The sequence below is a fragment of the Gymnoscopelus braueri genome (assembly GCF_963280865.1).
Source record: "Gymnoscopelus braueri genome assembly, chromosome: 12".
NCBI lineage: Eukaryota > Metazoa > Chordata > Actinopteri > Myctophiformes > Myctophidae > Gymnoscopelus > Gymnoscopelus braueri.
In genome coordinates this window covers 39,107,467-39,124,530 of record NC_137614.1, presented here as the reverse complement: position 1 = coordinate 39,124,530, position 17,064 = coordinate 39,107,467, and the positions used below count along the sequence as shown (strand labels likewise).

General features: G+C 40.7%; 1 protein-coding gene across 1 annotated transcript; it reads right to left on the bottom strand.

Annotated features, from left to right (window-relative positions):
• Nucleotides 1-681: 681 nt before the first annotated feature.
• Nucleotides 682-12,290, bottom strand: LOC308097243 (stonustoxin subunit beta-like). Its single transcript, XM_080444914.1, has 3 exons — nt 12,162-12,290; nt 6,872-6,940; nt 682-1,322 (listed from the first exon to the last, which is right to left on the bottom strand). Exons 1-3 carry the CDS (start codon nt 12,166-12,168, stop codon nt 784-786), a joined length of 615 nt encoding a protein of 204 aa, XP_080301040.1. The 5' UTR covers nt 12,169-12,290; the 3' UTR covers nt 682-783.
• Between the last annotated feature and the right edge of the window lie 4,774 nt (nt 12,291-17,064).

The following is a 17,064-nucleotide window of genomic DNA, read 5'->3' as shown; positions in this document are numbered from 1 at the left end:
GTTCTCAAAGTGGGGTCCGGGGACCCCCAGGGGTCCTTGAGGGGGTCGCATGGGGTCCACAGCAAAACGGTAGTTGTGGACCAAATGGACCCTTACAGGTCTGTAACTCTGAGAGTGTACAAATGGAACCAAATGGACCCAAAGTTTTACAAAACAGTTCAAACACTTTCCTAAAACTAAATGACACTTTTCATTTACAAAATGCACTGAGGTGTTCAAAACAATATGCATAAAAATATCATTTGTTTAACTTCAATTCAAATGTCATTATGATCCAACATTCTGATTAATTAAGAAAGAAAAGTTGAATACAGTGAAAACTGCAGATTTACAACGTGTCACATCACAACAGCTTGTAGATCTTTTGCCCCCCCCCTCTTCTTCTTTTAAACACTAATAATATCAATCATTACATCAATGTGTGTGTGTGTGTGTGTGTGTGTGTGTGTGTGTGTGTGTGTGTGTGAGTGAGAGAGAGACACACAATTAAGAAAGAAAACACTAATAATATAATAGAAAACACTAATAGAAAACACTAATAATATCAATCATTACATCAATGTGTGTGTGTGTGTGTGTGTGTGTGTGTGTGTGTGTGTGTGTGTGTGTGTGTGTGTGTGTGTGTGTGTGTGTGTCTCTCTCTCTCTCTCACACACACACACACACACACACACACACACACACACACACACACACACACACACACACACACACACACACACACACACACAACCCCATTAAACCTGCTACTACAGTATACCTCCTGCTGCTCCTCCTCCTCCTCTATCTGAAACACAGAGACACTGAGCCAGAGCAGGTGAACCCAGCATAGAGCGGTTCAGTGAATGTGGACTGGAAGGTGTACAGGTGTGTCAGTGTGTCAGAGGACATTGTGTAGAAGGACACAGTGCCAGCAGACCAGTCTACATACACTGATACTCTACCGGAGGAGGAGGAGAGACGGACAGGGAGGACAGTGTCCTCCTTATTGTGTCTCACAGTGTAACTGTTATTACCACCATTACAGAACAGACTCCAGGACTTTTCATTGTCTCCAAACCCACTGTCACGACCACTGTCACCACCCTGTCTGTTGATTCCTCTGTATGTCACTGCTATAGAAACCCCTCTACTCCACTCTGCCTCCCAGTAACAGCGTCCAGTCAGTCTCTCTCTACACATCACCTGGTAGTAGGTCTTAAATCTGTCTGGATGATCAGGATACTTCTGATCCCGTCCCACCCATGTCACCTTCATGTTGTTCTCAGACAGAGAGAGGAATCTGTTTGCTGTGTTTGGATCCAGTGTGAGTTCACACACATCTGATGAGAAGAACAACATACAATACAACACCAGTTTACTATACTATCTATCACACATAATAGTCAGTCAGAGTCTCTCTCTCTCTCTCTCTCTCTCTCTCTCTCTCTCTCTCTCTCTCTCTCTCTCTCTCTCTCTCTCTCTCTCCCCCCCCCCCCCCCCCCCCCCGATGCAGGGGGGGAATGCCGTCCATGTCCATAAAACACGGGGCGAGAATAGCTACAGATGTCCGTTTTTCAGTTGAGGAAATGTTGTTGGCTGTGGGTGAACAAGTGGGGCATGAAAGCATATCATATGGGTCGTGCATGAATAAGGCTGTCGTTATTTTTCTAAAAGAAGAACGGCTTGTCCACGCGCTAGTTGAAGCGGGGATAATGCTAGATGATAGCCTTGTTTGCGTGACTCCGTTGGCTGTACCGTCTACACGGGTTACAGTGTTATTTCAAATGAAGCACTGGAAAGTGAGTTGATGAGATTTGGAAAGTTTGCTACGAGGTTTAGGCACATTCACCTCGGGTGCAGTGATCCTCGATTGCAGCACGTTCAGTGACTGTGGAGGCAGGCGCTTATGTTTTTGAATTGCCCAACGCAAACACTTGAAGTGTCTTTTAAAGTGAAATATGAAAGTGGGTACTATACGTGTATGCAAGCACCGGGAGCATGAAGTGCTTTGAGTGTGGCGATGTGGGCCACAAACGACAGACCAGACGGCGGAGCCCCGCCAGGGGTGGTGGCGAGGCCAGCGCACCGCAGGGGGTGGGGGGGGGACCTGGGGATAACCTGCCACGCTCCCCTGGGAGCATACTGAGATATGCGGGCGGTGCTTCGTGCACAGCAGAAGACAATGCGTGTTGAAAATGAGAATGTGCAAGAAAGTGTGTCAACTGTCCCTAATGTCTCTGATATGGGGGTGGGGGAGACACAAGCTGAGACTGAGCAGTCTGCAGATCATAATGTGGAGGCCAGTGGGTCAGGAACAAATGATGCACAGGAAGGTGGTTCTGGGGAGGTGAGGACAGGGAATGAGAATGGGGAAAGTAGGGAGGGGGTGGAATCCACAAGCTCAGAACTAGCCAGTAGTGGGCAACAGGAGGAGGGTGAGGAGGAGGAAGAGATGCCAGAGGAGGAGGAGAACAGTTCACAGTTATATGATTTTGTAAAGCAGAAAGATCCATCTTGCTACTCAGTAAAGGAAATAAATCATTTTTTGGATACAACGTATGGGAAACATACGGTTGATCTGAGTGAGTATTTCCCGGACATTGAGAAGTTTGTTAGGTCTGTAGCGCCAGCAAGGCAGGAAGCTAGCTTGGACCAACTAAGTAAACAAAAAAGGTACAGGTTAAATAAAGTAATGACCAAACTAAGGAAGGAAAAAGCAAGGAAAGGAAAGGCTGCTCGTCGTTTACAAAAATAAAAATGAGTGGATCACAAAAGGGTGTTTCTTCTGGGTTTTCTGCCTGTACTGTTGTTTCACTACTTTTTCTATTTATTATGGAAAGCCTGAGAATAGGAACATTAAACATAAATGGGGGCAGGGAAAGGAATATAAGAGGATTAATAAATGAAATGAGTAATGCAAAGCATATAGATGTTTTCTTCTTGCAGGAGACACATAGTACTCATGATAATGTGGTAGATTGGGGAATGAGTTGGGGAGGGCAGCATTTTCATGGCCATGGTACGAACGTCAGTGCAGGAGTAGCAATACTGGTCTCACCAAGAATAAACATGACAGATATTAATTTCTCCCAGTTGGAGCAGGGGAGGGTCATTATACTTCAGGCCACAATTAGAAATATGCGATTTACCTTTATAAATGTTTACGCACACAGCTCAGGTACAGAGCGTGTAAGGCTTTTTAATGTATTAAATAATATTATTGGACAGTACATACAGTAGGTAACTCTATGGTGGTGATTGGAGGAGATTGGAACTGTACATGTTTTTTTTAAAGAGGACAGGATAGGTGAAGAGCCTCATCCCGGGTCAGCGTCGGTTCTATCCAGTGTTGTCACACAACATGGACTGAGGGATGCATGGAGAGAACTGCATCCAGTCATAAGACAGTATACGTGGACTAGGATCTCAGAGGGAAGGATCAGTGCTGCCAGGCTTGACAGAATATATGTTAACATAAACTACATTAACAGGGTTAGGAAGGCGTTTATAACCCCTGTGGGTTTTTCTGATTACCAGTTGGTGATGATAGAAATAGTGCTGAATGTACCAAAAATATGCAGTCCATTCTGGCATTTTAACACAAGGTTAACGCAAGACAAACAGTTCTGTGTATTTTTGTCTTGTTTTTGGAATGAATGGAGGGGGAAACAAATGAATTTGAAAATGTCGTATCATGGTGGGAGGTTGGAAAGGTACAAATTAAGACTTTCTGTCAACAATACACTGCACACACTGCAGCGACACAAAAGAGCACTATGGATATACTGGAAGAGGAAATAAGACTAATAGAGAAGGACATGATAAGTAGGTGAGACCCCAGCTATGCTACACAGTTGGGAAGGAAAAAACAATTTCTAGCACTCTACCTTCAGCAGAAGGCAAAGGGAGCGTTGATAAGGGCAAGGATTTCCACCCTGAAGGATATGGATGCACCAACATCTTTCTTCTTCAAGTTGGAAAGGAAGATTAAAAAACAGAACCTAATGCTCCACCTTAAATGTCCTAATGGGGAAATTACAACGGACACAAGAGAGATGAGAAAAATGGCAATGGATTTCTACAAAGAACTTTTTAGCGCTGGGGATTGTGACCAGGTTTCAGTGGGCGAGATCCACAAAGACTTACCAAAGCTAATGCCTGAGCAAGCAGCACGGCTGGACTCTGACATTAAAGAAGAGGAAGTTTCTGCAGCAGTGCAGGAACTAAACTCTGGGCGCTCACCTGGCATAGACGGGCTGCCTGCAGAGTTTTATAAGTGCTTTTGGGAACTGTTTAAAGAGGATTTGTGTGCTGTGTTTAAATGTTGTTTTGAATCTGGGAAGCTGCACGAGAGCAGTCCTTTCTTTGTTACCAAAGAAGGGAGATCTTGGTCAATTGAAAAACTGGAGTCCGGTCTCATTACTATGTACAGATTACAAAATATTGTCAAAATGTCTTTCTAATAGACTAAAACAACACATGGACACAGTTATACATGCAAATCAAACATACTGTGTGCCCGGTCGTACAATAATGGACAATTTGTTCCTAATCCAGGATGTTATTGATCTATCAACGACTCAGGACTTAGACCTGGGACTCCTTTCAATTGACCAAGAAAAAGCTTTCGACAGAGTACATCATGAGTATTTATTTAAAACCCTGGAAGCTTTTGGAATAGGCAGATCTTTTGTATCGTGGGTTAAACTTTTGTATTCAGGAGCGTCTGTTGTGTTAAAGGTGGGAGGTGGACTTAGTTGTCCAGTGAGAGCGTACAGGGGGATACGGCAGGGTTGTCCGCTATCAGGCCAGCTCTACTCGTTAGCTATTGAACCATTTTACACACACTTAGGAAAGGTTTGGGGGGGGTTATGTGTCAAGGTGTAAGGGAGCAGAGGGCTGTAGTCCTATCTGCCTACGCAGAAGACATAACAGTTTTTATCAGAAGACAGGAGGATGTTGAGTGTCTTAGCAAGAGCATGGCATTATATGAACAAGCATCATCAGCAAAGGTGAATTGGGGTAAATGTGAGGGCTATGCTATGGGCCAATGGCAAGGCAACAGACTACCAATACTGCCGGCAGCTTTACAATAGAGTACAGAGGGGATGAAATGTCTTTCTGGGAAATTCAAATTTTCAGCAGAATAATTGGGAGGGGATGATGGAGATGGTGAGTGCCCGATTGTCTCAATGGACTTGGGTCTTGCCACAGTCTCCCACTGTCCTACAGGGGGAGAGTGCTGGTTGCAAACAACCTGATCGCCTCAATGTTCTGGCATCGTTTCACTGTGTTGGAGCCACCAGACACACTGCTGAAGGAGATTCAGAAGAGACTGGTGAACTTTTTCTGGGGGAGACAACACTGGATTAGAGCGTCTGTGTTGTTTCTACCGTTGGCCGAGGGAGGTCAGGGTCTAATTGACTTACGTAGCCGTGTTACAGCCTTCAGACTACAAACAGCACAGGGTCTCCTCTACAGGAAAGATGTGGTGTGGACAGACACAGCATGCATGCTTCTAAGGCTATGATGGGCACCTGTTTATGTTGGAGTTGGACAAGATGGACTTATCAGGCACCACTGTGTTTTACCAAACAGTTCTGCGAGCATGGAACAAAGTTCTGATAGCTCGGAGGGATGGAACACAGACTTACGATCAAGCAGGGCAGGAACCACTGTTTTACAACCCACTTATCCAGAGCAGGATGTTGAATTCTGCATCTGTGGAGAGAATGCTAACAAAAGCAGGAATTGTGAAGCTAGCTGATCTGAGATCAGAAAGAGGTTAGAAAACAGCAGAAAACCTCAGTGAGCAGACTGGCTTGAAGTCTGTTCGGTTCCTGCAGCATCTGTTGAGAGAGGTGGTATGTTCACTGCCTGGGACAATTAGAGAGACTTTGGAAAGAGAGTCTGATGGCGAGCAGGATGGAAGGGGTTTGGAATTCCCAGTTCTAGAGGTCTCTGCCGCAGTGGAGGAAGGGGAGGAAGAAGAGGGTCAAATCCTCTCCTTTAAAACACCACAACTGGGAGACATACGTGGACTGTCGAGTAAGACCTTATACGCAGTGAGTGTCAAGGTCATCAACAAGGACACACTGGTGAGAGTACAAGAGTCAAGGTGGTCGGGAGTACTTGCACCAGGCTCTTCTCCACGGGGCAGCTGGCGGTCCCTGTACAAAACTCCAGTGGAGAAAACGCACTGCAGATCTCAGTGGAGGATAGTGCATGGGGCCGTGGCTACAAATAGACATGTGGCCCACATCAACTCTGGGGCTAGAGGGGCTAAAAGCTGTCCTTTCTGCAAAGAGGAGGAGACACTACAAGGCTTGGTAGTCTGATTGCGCTGCTACAGGGATGGTTTAACAGGTTTAATGAAGAGCTAAGTGATGAAATGTTTATTTATGAAATTATTTCTTGTCTAGAGGAATTTGTTGAGATGTGGGGGTAAGGGGACGTCTTGTGTAGCATTGAGCAGGAGTCACTGGTTTTGTCTCTTTAAGAAGAAAAATATATATATATTGTAAATTACACAAATGTGATTTTAAATGAAATGGAGGGTGTCAAAAGAATGTACTTTTTAGAGTGTCCTCTCTTGAAGGAGTAGGAATGTTCTGATGTATGTAGTATAAACTTCTCTCTCTCTCTCTCTCTCTCTCTCTCTCTCTCTCTCTCTTCTCTCTCTCTCCTCTCTCTCTCTCTCTCTCTCCTCTCTCTCTCTCTCTCTCTCCTCTCTCTCTCTCTCTCTCTCGTCTCTCTTCTCTCCTCTCTCTCTCCTCTCTCTCCTCTCTCGATCTCCTCTCTCCTCATCTCTCTCTCTCTCTCTCTCGAAGGGTTTGTGAGTGTATGAAGGGTTTGTGTAAAAGCAGTGAACTGATCACCATGGACTCACGTGGTAAAAAGTCCTTTCTGTCTGTGCTCCGTGGAGGCACTGGTGGACGTGAGACATGGACTGGAGGCTCTGTAAATACAAGAAGTCATTAAACAGCATGCACATGCGCACACATGCACAAGCACACACGCTTGCATTCATTGCCCTCTATTGTTGGTTATACAGAATTGCCTGGGTGAGTGGTAAAAACAAGCGCTCCATTTCCAATTTCCCTGGAATGCCAATTTTCCTGTAACATATGTATTCAATATTACCTTTTTTCAAAAATAGCAGATCTACAAGCTCAAAGCGCGGCACTCGGTGACGCGCTATTAGCTTGTAGATCTGCTATTTTTCAATAGCTAAAGAAATGTAAAATGACACAGATGCGTTCCCAGTCTTAATGGTTAATGGATGGTGTCAGAACAACACATTATGGTGTCAGAGTAGTAGAATGAGAACGTTCCTATGTTTGTTCTATGTGGGCGGTACCAGATCATGGTGGCTCACTCACTCTGGAGAAGTAGTCAGTCAGGTATGAGGGTGTTGAGGGCTCTGATACTTTGACTCTTAAATAGCAATCCCATGTTTAATTGCTTAACCCTGTCTTCTACCCTGAGCCATCCCTGTCTAACAAAGTGTGTTGGAATTATGTGTCTTTTTAGGTTGGGAAGCAGTCAGATCAGTTTGTTTGGGGAAGTCTGAAGCTTAGTTTGATTGAGTCTGAACACTGATGAAAAGTAGCTCAATATAATCTGACATGTGCATTCTCTGATACACACAGCCTCTCTGAAGCACACACACACACACACACACACACACACACACACACACACACACACACACACACACACACACACACACACACACACACACACACACACACACACACACACACACACACACACACACTTGTAGTTTTATTAAACAGAACTACAAATCCCACCTACAAAAGCTCATATTAATAGGCTACAGTCTGTCCATTACAGATTCAGAGACATAGGCATAAGGATAAGAGAATAAAGCCATTTAGTCGACCTACCCAGTGTTGGGACTAACGCGTTACGTAACGCAACTACTTTTTTAACTAGTTACCTTTTCCAATTCAGTAACGCCGTTATAGTTACTGTGATTTAAAAAGGTGCGTTCCTAAGTTACATTATGTGATCCAACTCAACTGTCTGCCCCACGGAGCAGCTTGCCTGTCATCTAAACAGGACAGGCAGGCTCAAGCGAACAGGACAAGCGATCCGTCTCACTCTAACTTGAGAAAGTGAAAGTGGCCAGAGAGAGGAGTGATGATTGGTTAACAGGGGGTAAAATGTCAGCCTAAGCCATTCAGAGACAGAGTTGGGTGGGACTTGCCATACACAGACACACAAACCCTCCCTTGCTAACACACACACACACACACACGGCAACACGCCCACCACCACAACCGCACACACACACACACACACACACACACACACGGCAACACGCCCACCACCACAACCGCATACACACACACACACACACACGCGGCAACACGCCCACCACCACAACCGCACACTCACACACACACACACACACACACACACACACACAGTCTCAGCTAGATTGATTTCCAGGTATGTTGTTGAGGAGGACATGCTTCCCATCGCAACGGTTGAGTTTGTTGCCTTCAGAGAACTAGTCAGCAAAATAGCAGTGAAAGCAGCAGGGCCACTACAGTGCAGAAAGACGTTTAATTGTTCCACTACATTTCATAATGACTACAATGGTCTTTTCTCTCACTGTGCCACAGAGCAACACTAAACTGTGTGTGTGTGTGTGTGTGTGTGTGTGTGTGTGTGTGTGTGTAATACAGTACACTGGCATAAGTGTGAGAGGTTTTTATTTTAGAATTAAAAAAAGGTTTATTCAGTTAAATTAAGGCCTCAATCAAATTCATTCAAACTGATAACTGACTGGGGAGGGAGTGTGGGAGATAGGTGGGTTATTGCTCTGAGTGTAATGATCATTACATCCTGATGTGAAAGAAAATATTTTTAAAGAAGAAGAAACAAATAAACGTTTTTATGTATAGCCTATCAAAATCATTTGGAAATAATATACATATTTTTTATTTTATTTTATACATTTTTCTTCTTTAAAAAAAAAGTAAAGTAAAGTAACTAGTTACTAGTTACTTTCATAATTTAGTAACTTGTAAAGTAACTAGTTACGTTTTTGGAGCAGTAACTATTAACTATAACTAGTTACTTTTTAAAAGTAATTTGCCCAACACTGGACCTACCACACATTTACTCAACCTACCACACATTTAAAGGGATAGCTCTGATCCTTTGACTATCTTAAATACCAATCCCATGTTTAATTGCTTAACCCTGTCTTCTACCCTGAGCCATCCCTGTCTACAAAGTGTGTTGGAATGATGTGTCTTTTTAGGCTGAGAAGCAGTTGCACACACGCACGCACACACACACACACACACACACACACACACACACACACACACACACACACACACACACACACACACACACACACACACACACACACACACACACACACACACACACACACACACACACACACACACACACACACACACACACACACACACACACCTAGTTCTCTCTTTATCAGCTACGATTTCGGAGCAAACCGTTGTTTATATTAAAAGCCAAGCCATAACAACCAAAGTGAAACTAACAGCCTTAGTCTTATTATGTAGAATACAAAGCCTTGTTTATAGCATACCACTTGTTTTAACTTAAATATTATAGATGTTGTTGCGGTCAGAAACATGTCTCTGTCAGATCCTGCCTAGATTCACTGCACAGTCGTCCCAAAGTTTAGAGACAAATTATTTCTCTACTTTTACAATTTAAGCATAATAATGTGCTTGATTGTTGCACTTAATTGACAGCCAGGCAGAGTTGTTTTCCATGGAACCAGGCTCACTCACTCAATGCATTCACTACTTTATAGTTTTCCATCTATGCAGAGAGATGTTAATCTAATGTCACAGACACAATCTTTACCCAAAACAATGTAGATTTCATTGATGGAGGTTAACCTCAACTTCAAGGTCAACATCAACCCAATGAAACCTTGTAGGAAGACATAATTCTGTCAGGATTTGACTTAATTTTGACACGTGGAACACATACATTTGGACTGATCCAGTCTTGACTATGTAAACAATAGGCCTACCACCCAAACCCCACACATTGTCATGGTCCAAGTACAAAGGCAATCATTTCACATGACATCAGACACTTTTATTAAGGCTTTGATATAGTCTTGGATCAAGACTATCATATGTTTTCTTTTTATCGTTTTAGACATTTGCATATCTATGAAAGTAAAAGTCAGACTGGATAAAATACATCTATGATAGTCTAGATCCACGGCTAGCTTTGACATATGGAAAAGTGTCACACATCAACGGCCAATCACACCAAACACACTATCGGTGGTGGAAAAAGGACTGAAATGTTCTACTTAAGTAAAAGTATCAATACTGCAATATAGATTAGAAATGCTTGAGTAAAATTTACTTGAGTAAAAGTACAAAAGTAAAGTAACTAGTTACCAAATTATTCAAATAATTGTAGAGGAGTAAAAGTACAATATTTCCCTCTGAAATGCAGTGGAGTAGAAGTAAAATAATTGAAAATTAGCAATACTCCAGTAAGGTAAAAGTACCTCGAAATTGTACATAAGTACAGTACTTGAGTAAATGTACTTACTTTACACCACTGACTACTATAACAATATTTATATTATCATTCACCACTGTCATGGTTATAGTTGTGCTGTGGCTGCCAGACTGCAACCAGCTTCAGTTAGAATGATGTTAAGACCATATCTATATAGTTATGTTATATAGTTGTAGTTATAGTTAAGTTATATAGTTATCTTTATAGTTATATTATATAATTATAGTTGTGTTATATAGTTATAGTTGTTATATCTTTATAGTTATATTATATAGTTATGTTATATAGTTATATTATAATATATCTTCATAGTTATGTTATATCTTTATAATTATGTTATAGTTATGTTATATAGTTATAGTTATGTTCAATAGTAAGTTTTGTTATATAGATATAGTTATATTATATAGTTACAGTTATGTTATATAGATATAGTCATATTATATAGTTAGTTATGTTATATAGTTATAGTTATGTTATATAGTTAGAGTTATGTTATATAGTTATGTTATATAGTTATAGTACTTGTTGTGACTTATTTTTCCAGGTTCATTATCATGTGTTGTTAGCATTCTTTAGCATGGTTAGCTTAAAGGGATTGTAGGCGATTCAGAGATAAACAAAGAAAAAAACTCCAGCAGTTCGTTTCCCCGACCACCAGGGGGTGACGCACGGATGACTTCCATAGAGTTAAGGGTACTTTAAACGGGCCATGCCGAATATAGGTTACTTTATTCGGATACAATTCGCGGAACTGCCCACCCCTGCCGGTTCTCTGAATTTGTATTTTTAAATAGGCTCTTTAATGACAAATTGACCACATATATGAAGTTAAACAACTACATTCTATCCAAACGCTATCTGAAAAGTAAATTATGTGCCTCAAAAACGAAGTTTGAGAGCATTTTAAAACCGAAAGTAAAAAGTTCACACGGACGCGCACGGATGCGCACATGCGTGCGTTAATTTACGGCCCGCCACAAACATAAACAGTAGGGAAATACGGATTTCAGAAAGAGGACTGTGTTTCAATGCAGGAAAACACCCCAGCATCATTATATAGTGGCTGATAGAGGGGGAAAAATGCAAAATATATATATAGAGATATTTTTCAAATTTAGGCTTAATGTTGCCAACAATCCCTTTAACAAAACAACACTCCGTAGGAAGACGACGTCGCTTGTCAAAAGGAACAGATCTACAAGCCAACTAGCTTGTATATCTGTTATTTTTTCCACAAGCGACAGCCTTGCGCGACGTACTAGTGAAAGCTAAAAATGTTAGCTTGTTGCTTCGCTGGTTGTTACTAGATTGCCTGTGGTCAATTCACTTTGCAGTTTGCATATCCGGTCTAGAGCGGATACGGAAACGGTCTGTGTGATTGGATATTATATGTGTGGGAAATGACCGGATACAGTAGGCGGGCTCTAGACCGGATGTGAGCTCTGAACGGAATAGAAACCAGGCTTTCTTCCACAGACACTGAGGAAAAGCCTGAAGATGATGCGATGTTAGTAAAAAAAAAATCATGGGAGCGAGTTTTACCAAAGCGAGATACATATTAATCAAACCATTATGTTTATGATTCACACATAACTTACCGTACATGTTGACCAGCCGATGAATCGTGCTAATCGATCGATACCACTTAAGAAGAGCACGATGTGAAGATCGATCAAACTCACTACAGCTGATCAGAGAGGCAGCGCGGCTATCTTTGCATTTCCCGATTACACCAACAGTACAGTAGAACACTGCCCTCTGCTGGCATCATCTAGTAATACAAGGGGGGCACTGAGTGAAAGTAGTTTTAAACAATTATAATAATAACAATAATAATACTACAGACATACAGTAGGCTACATATGCATGTCTGCTTAATTCTCTGATGTATCTAAATCAGGGGTCTTCAACGTTTTCAGGCCAAGGACCCCCTAGCTGAGAGAGAGATGAAGCAGGGACCCCCTCCTCTATGTTGTATAAAATTGTGTTTCAACTTTTTTTTGTTTACTTGGTCTGCTCTTTTTCTCCCTCTAGTCCACACCTATACTTCTTTGCCAAAAAATAGCGCTGCGAGGCGTTGTGAGCTTGTAGATCTGCTATTTTTGGCTTAAGTTCTCCTCAGAAAAGAGATGCTAGGGTTCAAGTGGTTAAGGTAAAAAATAATAATAATCATATCACACAGAGATTTGGCGGACCCCCTGTAGTAACTCTGAGGACCCACTAGGGGTCCCGTACCCCCTGTTGAAGACCCCTGATCTAAATGTATCTGTTCCTGGATTGAATGGGTTAACACATTTAATCCAGGAATGCATCTGTGTCACTTTAGATTTCTTTGCCTTAATTCAAAAATAGCAGATCTACACAGTGCCGCTCTATGAGCTTGTAGATCTGCTATTTTTTTTTAAATCGTAAAAATGTGTACACATCTTTGAATATATATATATATATATATATATATATATATATATATATATATATATATATATATATATATATATATAGCCTACATTTCTAACTCAAATCTTTGCTTCTGGGGGGGGGGGGGGGTCCATGGAACACATTCTTTTGAGATGGGGGTCCCTGTGAATAAGAGATGCTACAAGAAACTAACTTTGCCAAAAAATCTTTGCCGTATAAGCTATCATCATGTATTACAACTATATCACAAACTATTGTTTTATTGTTGTATTGTTTTATTGGATCTTGTTTAGTCGATACACTTATTTGTTTTAGCTCTTGCTCATTTGATGTTGCTATTTGTCTCATCTGTTAAAGAAAGTAGGTAGCTGATATGTCACTTTTACCTTAGCACTAGGTATGTTCTTATTTGCTTGTTTTAGCAGAAAATGCTCTTAAGACTTCTGGGCCTGGTTGCACCATCTCATACTAAGTTCAAACTTAGCCTAGTTATAGCTTAAATGTCTTTTAAGTCAAGACTTACACATTACTAAAATGTAAGCTGTTGCACCACACAAATTAGTTATAACGTATCTCTAAGTAATAACTAAATATTTATACCACCTTTAGGCAGCACTAAGTCCTAGGAGTAACTATCAACATGGCAGATCGTATTGATTTTATCGACGAATTAATTGACTAGGCCTACAACGAACGACCCCATCCTCGCCAACGCATTTTGCGAGACAGATTACATCCACTGAACATTTTTGATGATGTTGACATCTATGCCAGACTCAGTTTTAAGAGAGATGGCATTATGAAAATAACGGACATGCTAGCGGCAGACCTACAGCACAACAGCGACTTGAACGGTGCGCTTTCCCCGAGTCTCCAAGTATGCGATTCCCTGCGTTACTTCGCAACGGGGGCCATGCAAAATTTAGTCGGTGATGCATTTCGAATACACCGTCTACCGTGTGCAGGGCAGTGCGCAGGGTTGCGCTGGCCCTGTGCACGCGCATCAATAATTTTGTGTACATGTCAGTGGACAACAAAAAACTAAATGACACCAGACAGAAGTTCCATGCTATGGCAGGCTTTCCAGACGTGCTTGGATGCATAGATGGGACCCACGTCAAAATAAATCCTCCAACAGTGGATGAGAACACATATGTGAACCGAAAAGGTTTCCATTCCATCAATGTACAAGTGGTTTGTGACGCTGATCTCATGTTCACAAACTGTGTGCTGAAGTGGCCCGGGTCAAAGCACGACAGCTTTATCCTAAAACGGTCCAGTATATGGGAAGAATTTGAGGCTGGACAGTTTTCAGGGATGCTACTGGGGGACTCCGGCTACCCACTGAGAAAGTGGCTCATGACACCTTACTTGAACCCATCCAACAGGGCAGAGGAGAAATACAACTATGCCCTCTGCAGCACTAGGTCTGCAGTTGAGAGGAGTATAGGAGTATTGAAGAAGAGATGGACGTGCTTGCACAAGGGTAGGCATCTTTTATCATTTAGCCTATATAGCAAATCAAGTCATAGATCATATATTTGTCCACAAAATGAATAATTCTGACCAATATGGCATATGGTATCATTTATAGAGCAAATCAATTCATAAAGTATATATTTGTCCACACAATTATTAATTCAGACCAATATGAAATTATTTTAGTCTGCAGTAGCAATAGGCTCTACTTCTCTAGACTAACCCTTAGCTATTTTACCAGTGGTGGAAAAGGTACTCAAATGTTTTACTTAAGTAAAAGTATCAATACTGTAATATAGAATATATATATATAAGTAAAAGTTCGGGATTCAAAATACTTCAATAAAAGTACCAAAGTATTGGCATTAAAATGTACTTAAAGTACCAAAAGTAGAAAGTACACATTATGCAGAATGTATGATCTACAAGCTCACAACACGTTGCCTCTTAACGCATTGTGAGCTTGTAGATCGGCTATTTTCAAATAGCCAAAGTTTAAATAGGGCTGAAGTGGTTAATGTATGTTTTTTTTATAATAATCAAAACCAACAAAGTACTCTGTTACAAGTAAAAGTCCGGAATTAAAAATTTACTTGAGTAAAAGTACAAAAGTATTGGTATTAAAATGTACTTAAAGTACCAAAAGTAAAAGTACAAAAATGTTTGAAAATAGCCGATCTACAAGCTCACAACGCGTCCTTGGCTATTTTCAAATACCCTAGGTATAAAATAGGGCTAAAGTGGTTAATATATGTTTTATAATGTAATAATTTATATCTGCAAAGTAACTAGTAACTAAAGTTTTCAAATAATTGTAGTGGAGTAAAAGTGCAATATTTGTCTCTGAGATGTAGTGGAGTAGAAGTATAAAGTATTGAAAATTGCCAAATTGGACATACTTTAGTAAAGTAAAAGTACCAAAAAAAAATACCATAGTAAATGTACTTAGTTACTTTCCACCACTGTATTTTACCATAGGGATTGCAATGGATCCTGACAGAGCAGCAGTTGTGGCTGCTGCATGCATTGTGCTGCACAACATGGCAAGGTTGTGGAAGATGCCTCTTGATGACGATGAAGAGGATGTTGATGATGAAGTCCCACAAGATGAACCTGATTTTGATGCTCGCATGCAAGAGGGTGCTATAGTTAGGCAATATATTACCCAGAATCATTTCATGTAAACGCATCTATAACTCCAACCTCCATCAGTATCACTGGATAGATAAAATGTCTGTCACCTTTCCTGAGGGATGGCAAACAATTGACTTTTATTTCTTAGTGCAAGCCTCCTCGTTTTGGGTTATTGGACAATGCACCAGAGTGGTGTAGAGACATCTTTCATGTCTCCCATGTGATCTATCCCTTATATTTACAACTCTGTTTAAATCTGTTCCAAATGATTTGTTAAGACTGAATTTAAAAGAAAAATACTTCATCCCAAACATTTTAAGGGCAATGAGATATACATTTAAAGAACATTTGGTCAGTAAAATATATTCATATTGATGTCAATAATTCACAAATGTATACATCATTTAATATGATCAATATACTGTACATATATCTAAATACAAACAATGTACAATCATCATACCTGTAAATATGTTAAACATTCTTTGCAATAAATAGCAACATCTGATAAATAAATAACATCTTCTAAACAATAAATGTTCAAGTATAACTTAGTCAGTGAATTAATAATGACAGTAGTCTCACTGCATTGTAACAAATTGGGCCTAGTATAGGCCTACTGTTATTGATCCCAACAATGAAGAATTAATTCATTGTGCTGGCATACAGCCAATTAAGCAAATTCACTCAAATTCACTCACTGAACATAAAGATTAAGCAAATTGAGTGACATCACTCACCAAACAGCGTTCAGTCAGTCTCTCTCTACACATCACCTGTCTGTAGGTCTTAAATCTGTCTGGATGATCAGGATACTTCTGATCCCGTCCCACCCATGTCACCTTCATGTTGATCTCTGACAGAGAGAGGAGTCTGTATGCTGTGTTTGGATCCAGTGTGAGTTCACACACATCTGATGAGAAGAACAACATACAATACAACACCAGTTTACTATCTATCACACATAATAATAATAATAATAATAATAATAATAATAATAATAATAATAATAATAATAATAATAATAATAATAATAATAATAATAATAATAAAGGGGTATGCTATCAACACACAGGCGTATTTTTAGGCCTATTTTCAAATGAGCAGGTGAGGCCCAGATGATAATTCAGCTGGTCCCGTGCAAAAAAAGAAAAAAGAAAGTGGTTTCCATAGCAACATATGCAGCAATCCATATTCATTCCCCAACAGCAGATGTTGTTGTAAGATTTGTTCAGCTCATCACTTTGTGACAAGTTAAACAGAAAGTAAATAGGTTAGCGCTCTTCAGATAATTTAATGAAACCTGTTACAAGCTCAAGTGTAGAGGGCGATGGGGAGAAGTTCATATGTCATATTCCCTCTATTTTGGCTATTTTTAAAAGGTTGGGGCAGCTTCATTCCAGACACCAATTTGAACAGACATCTCTCCCATTCTCCAGCCCCTCAATTCACCCCTAAAATATTATGCTA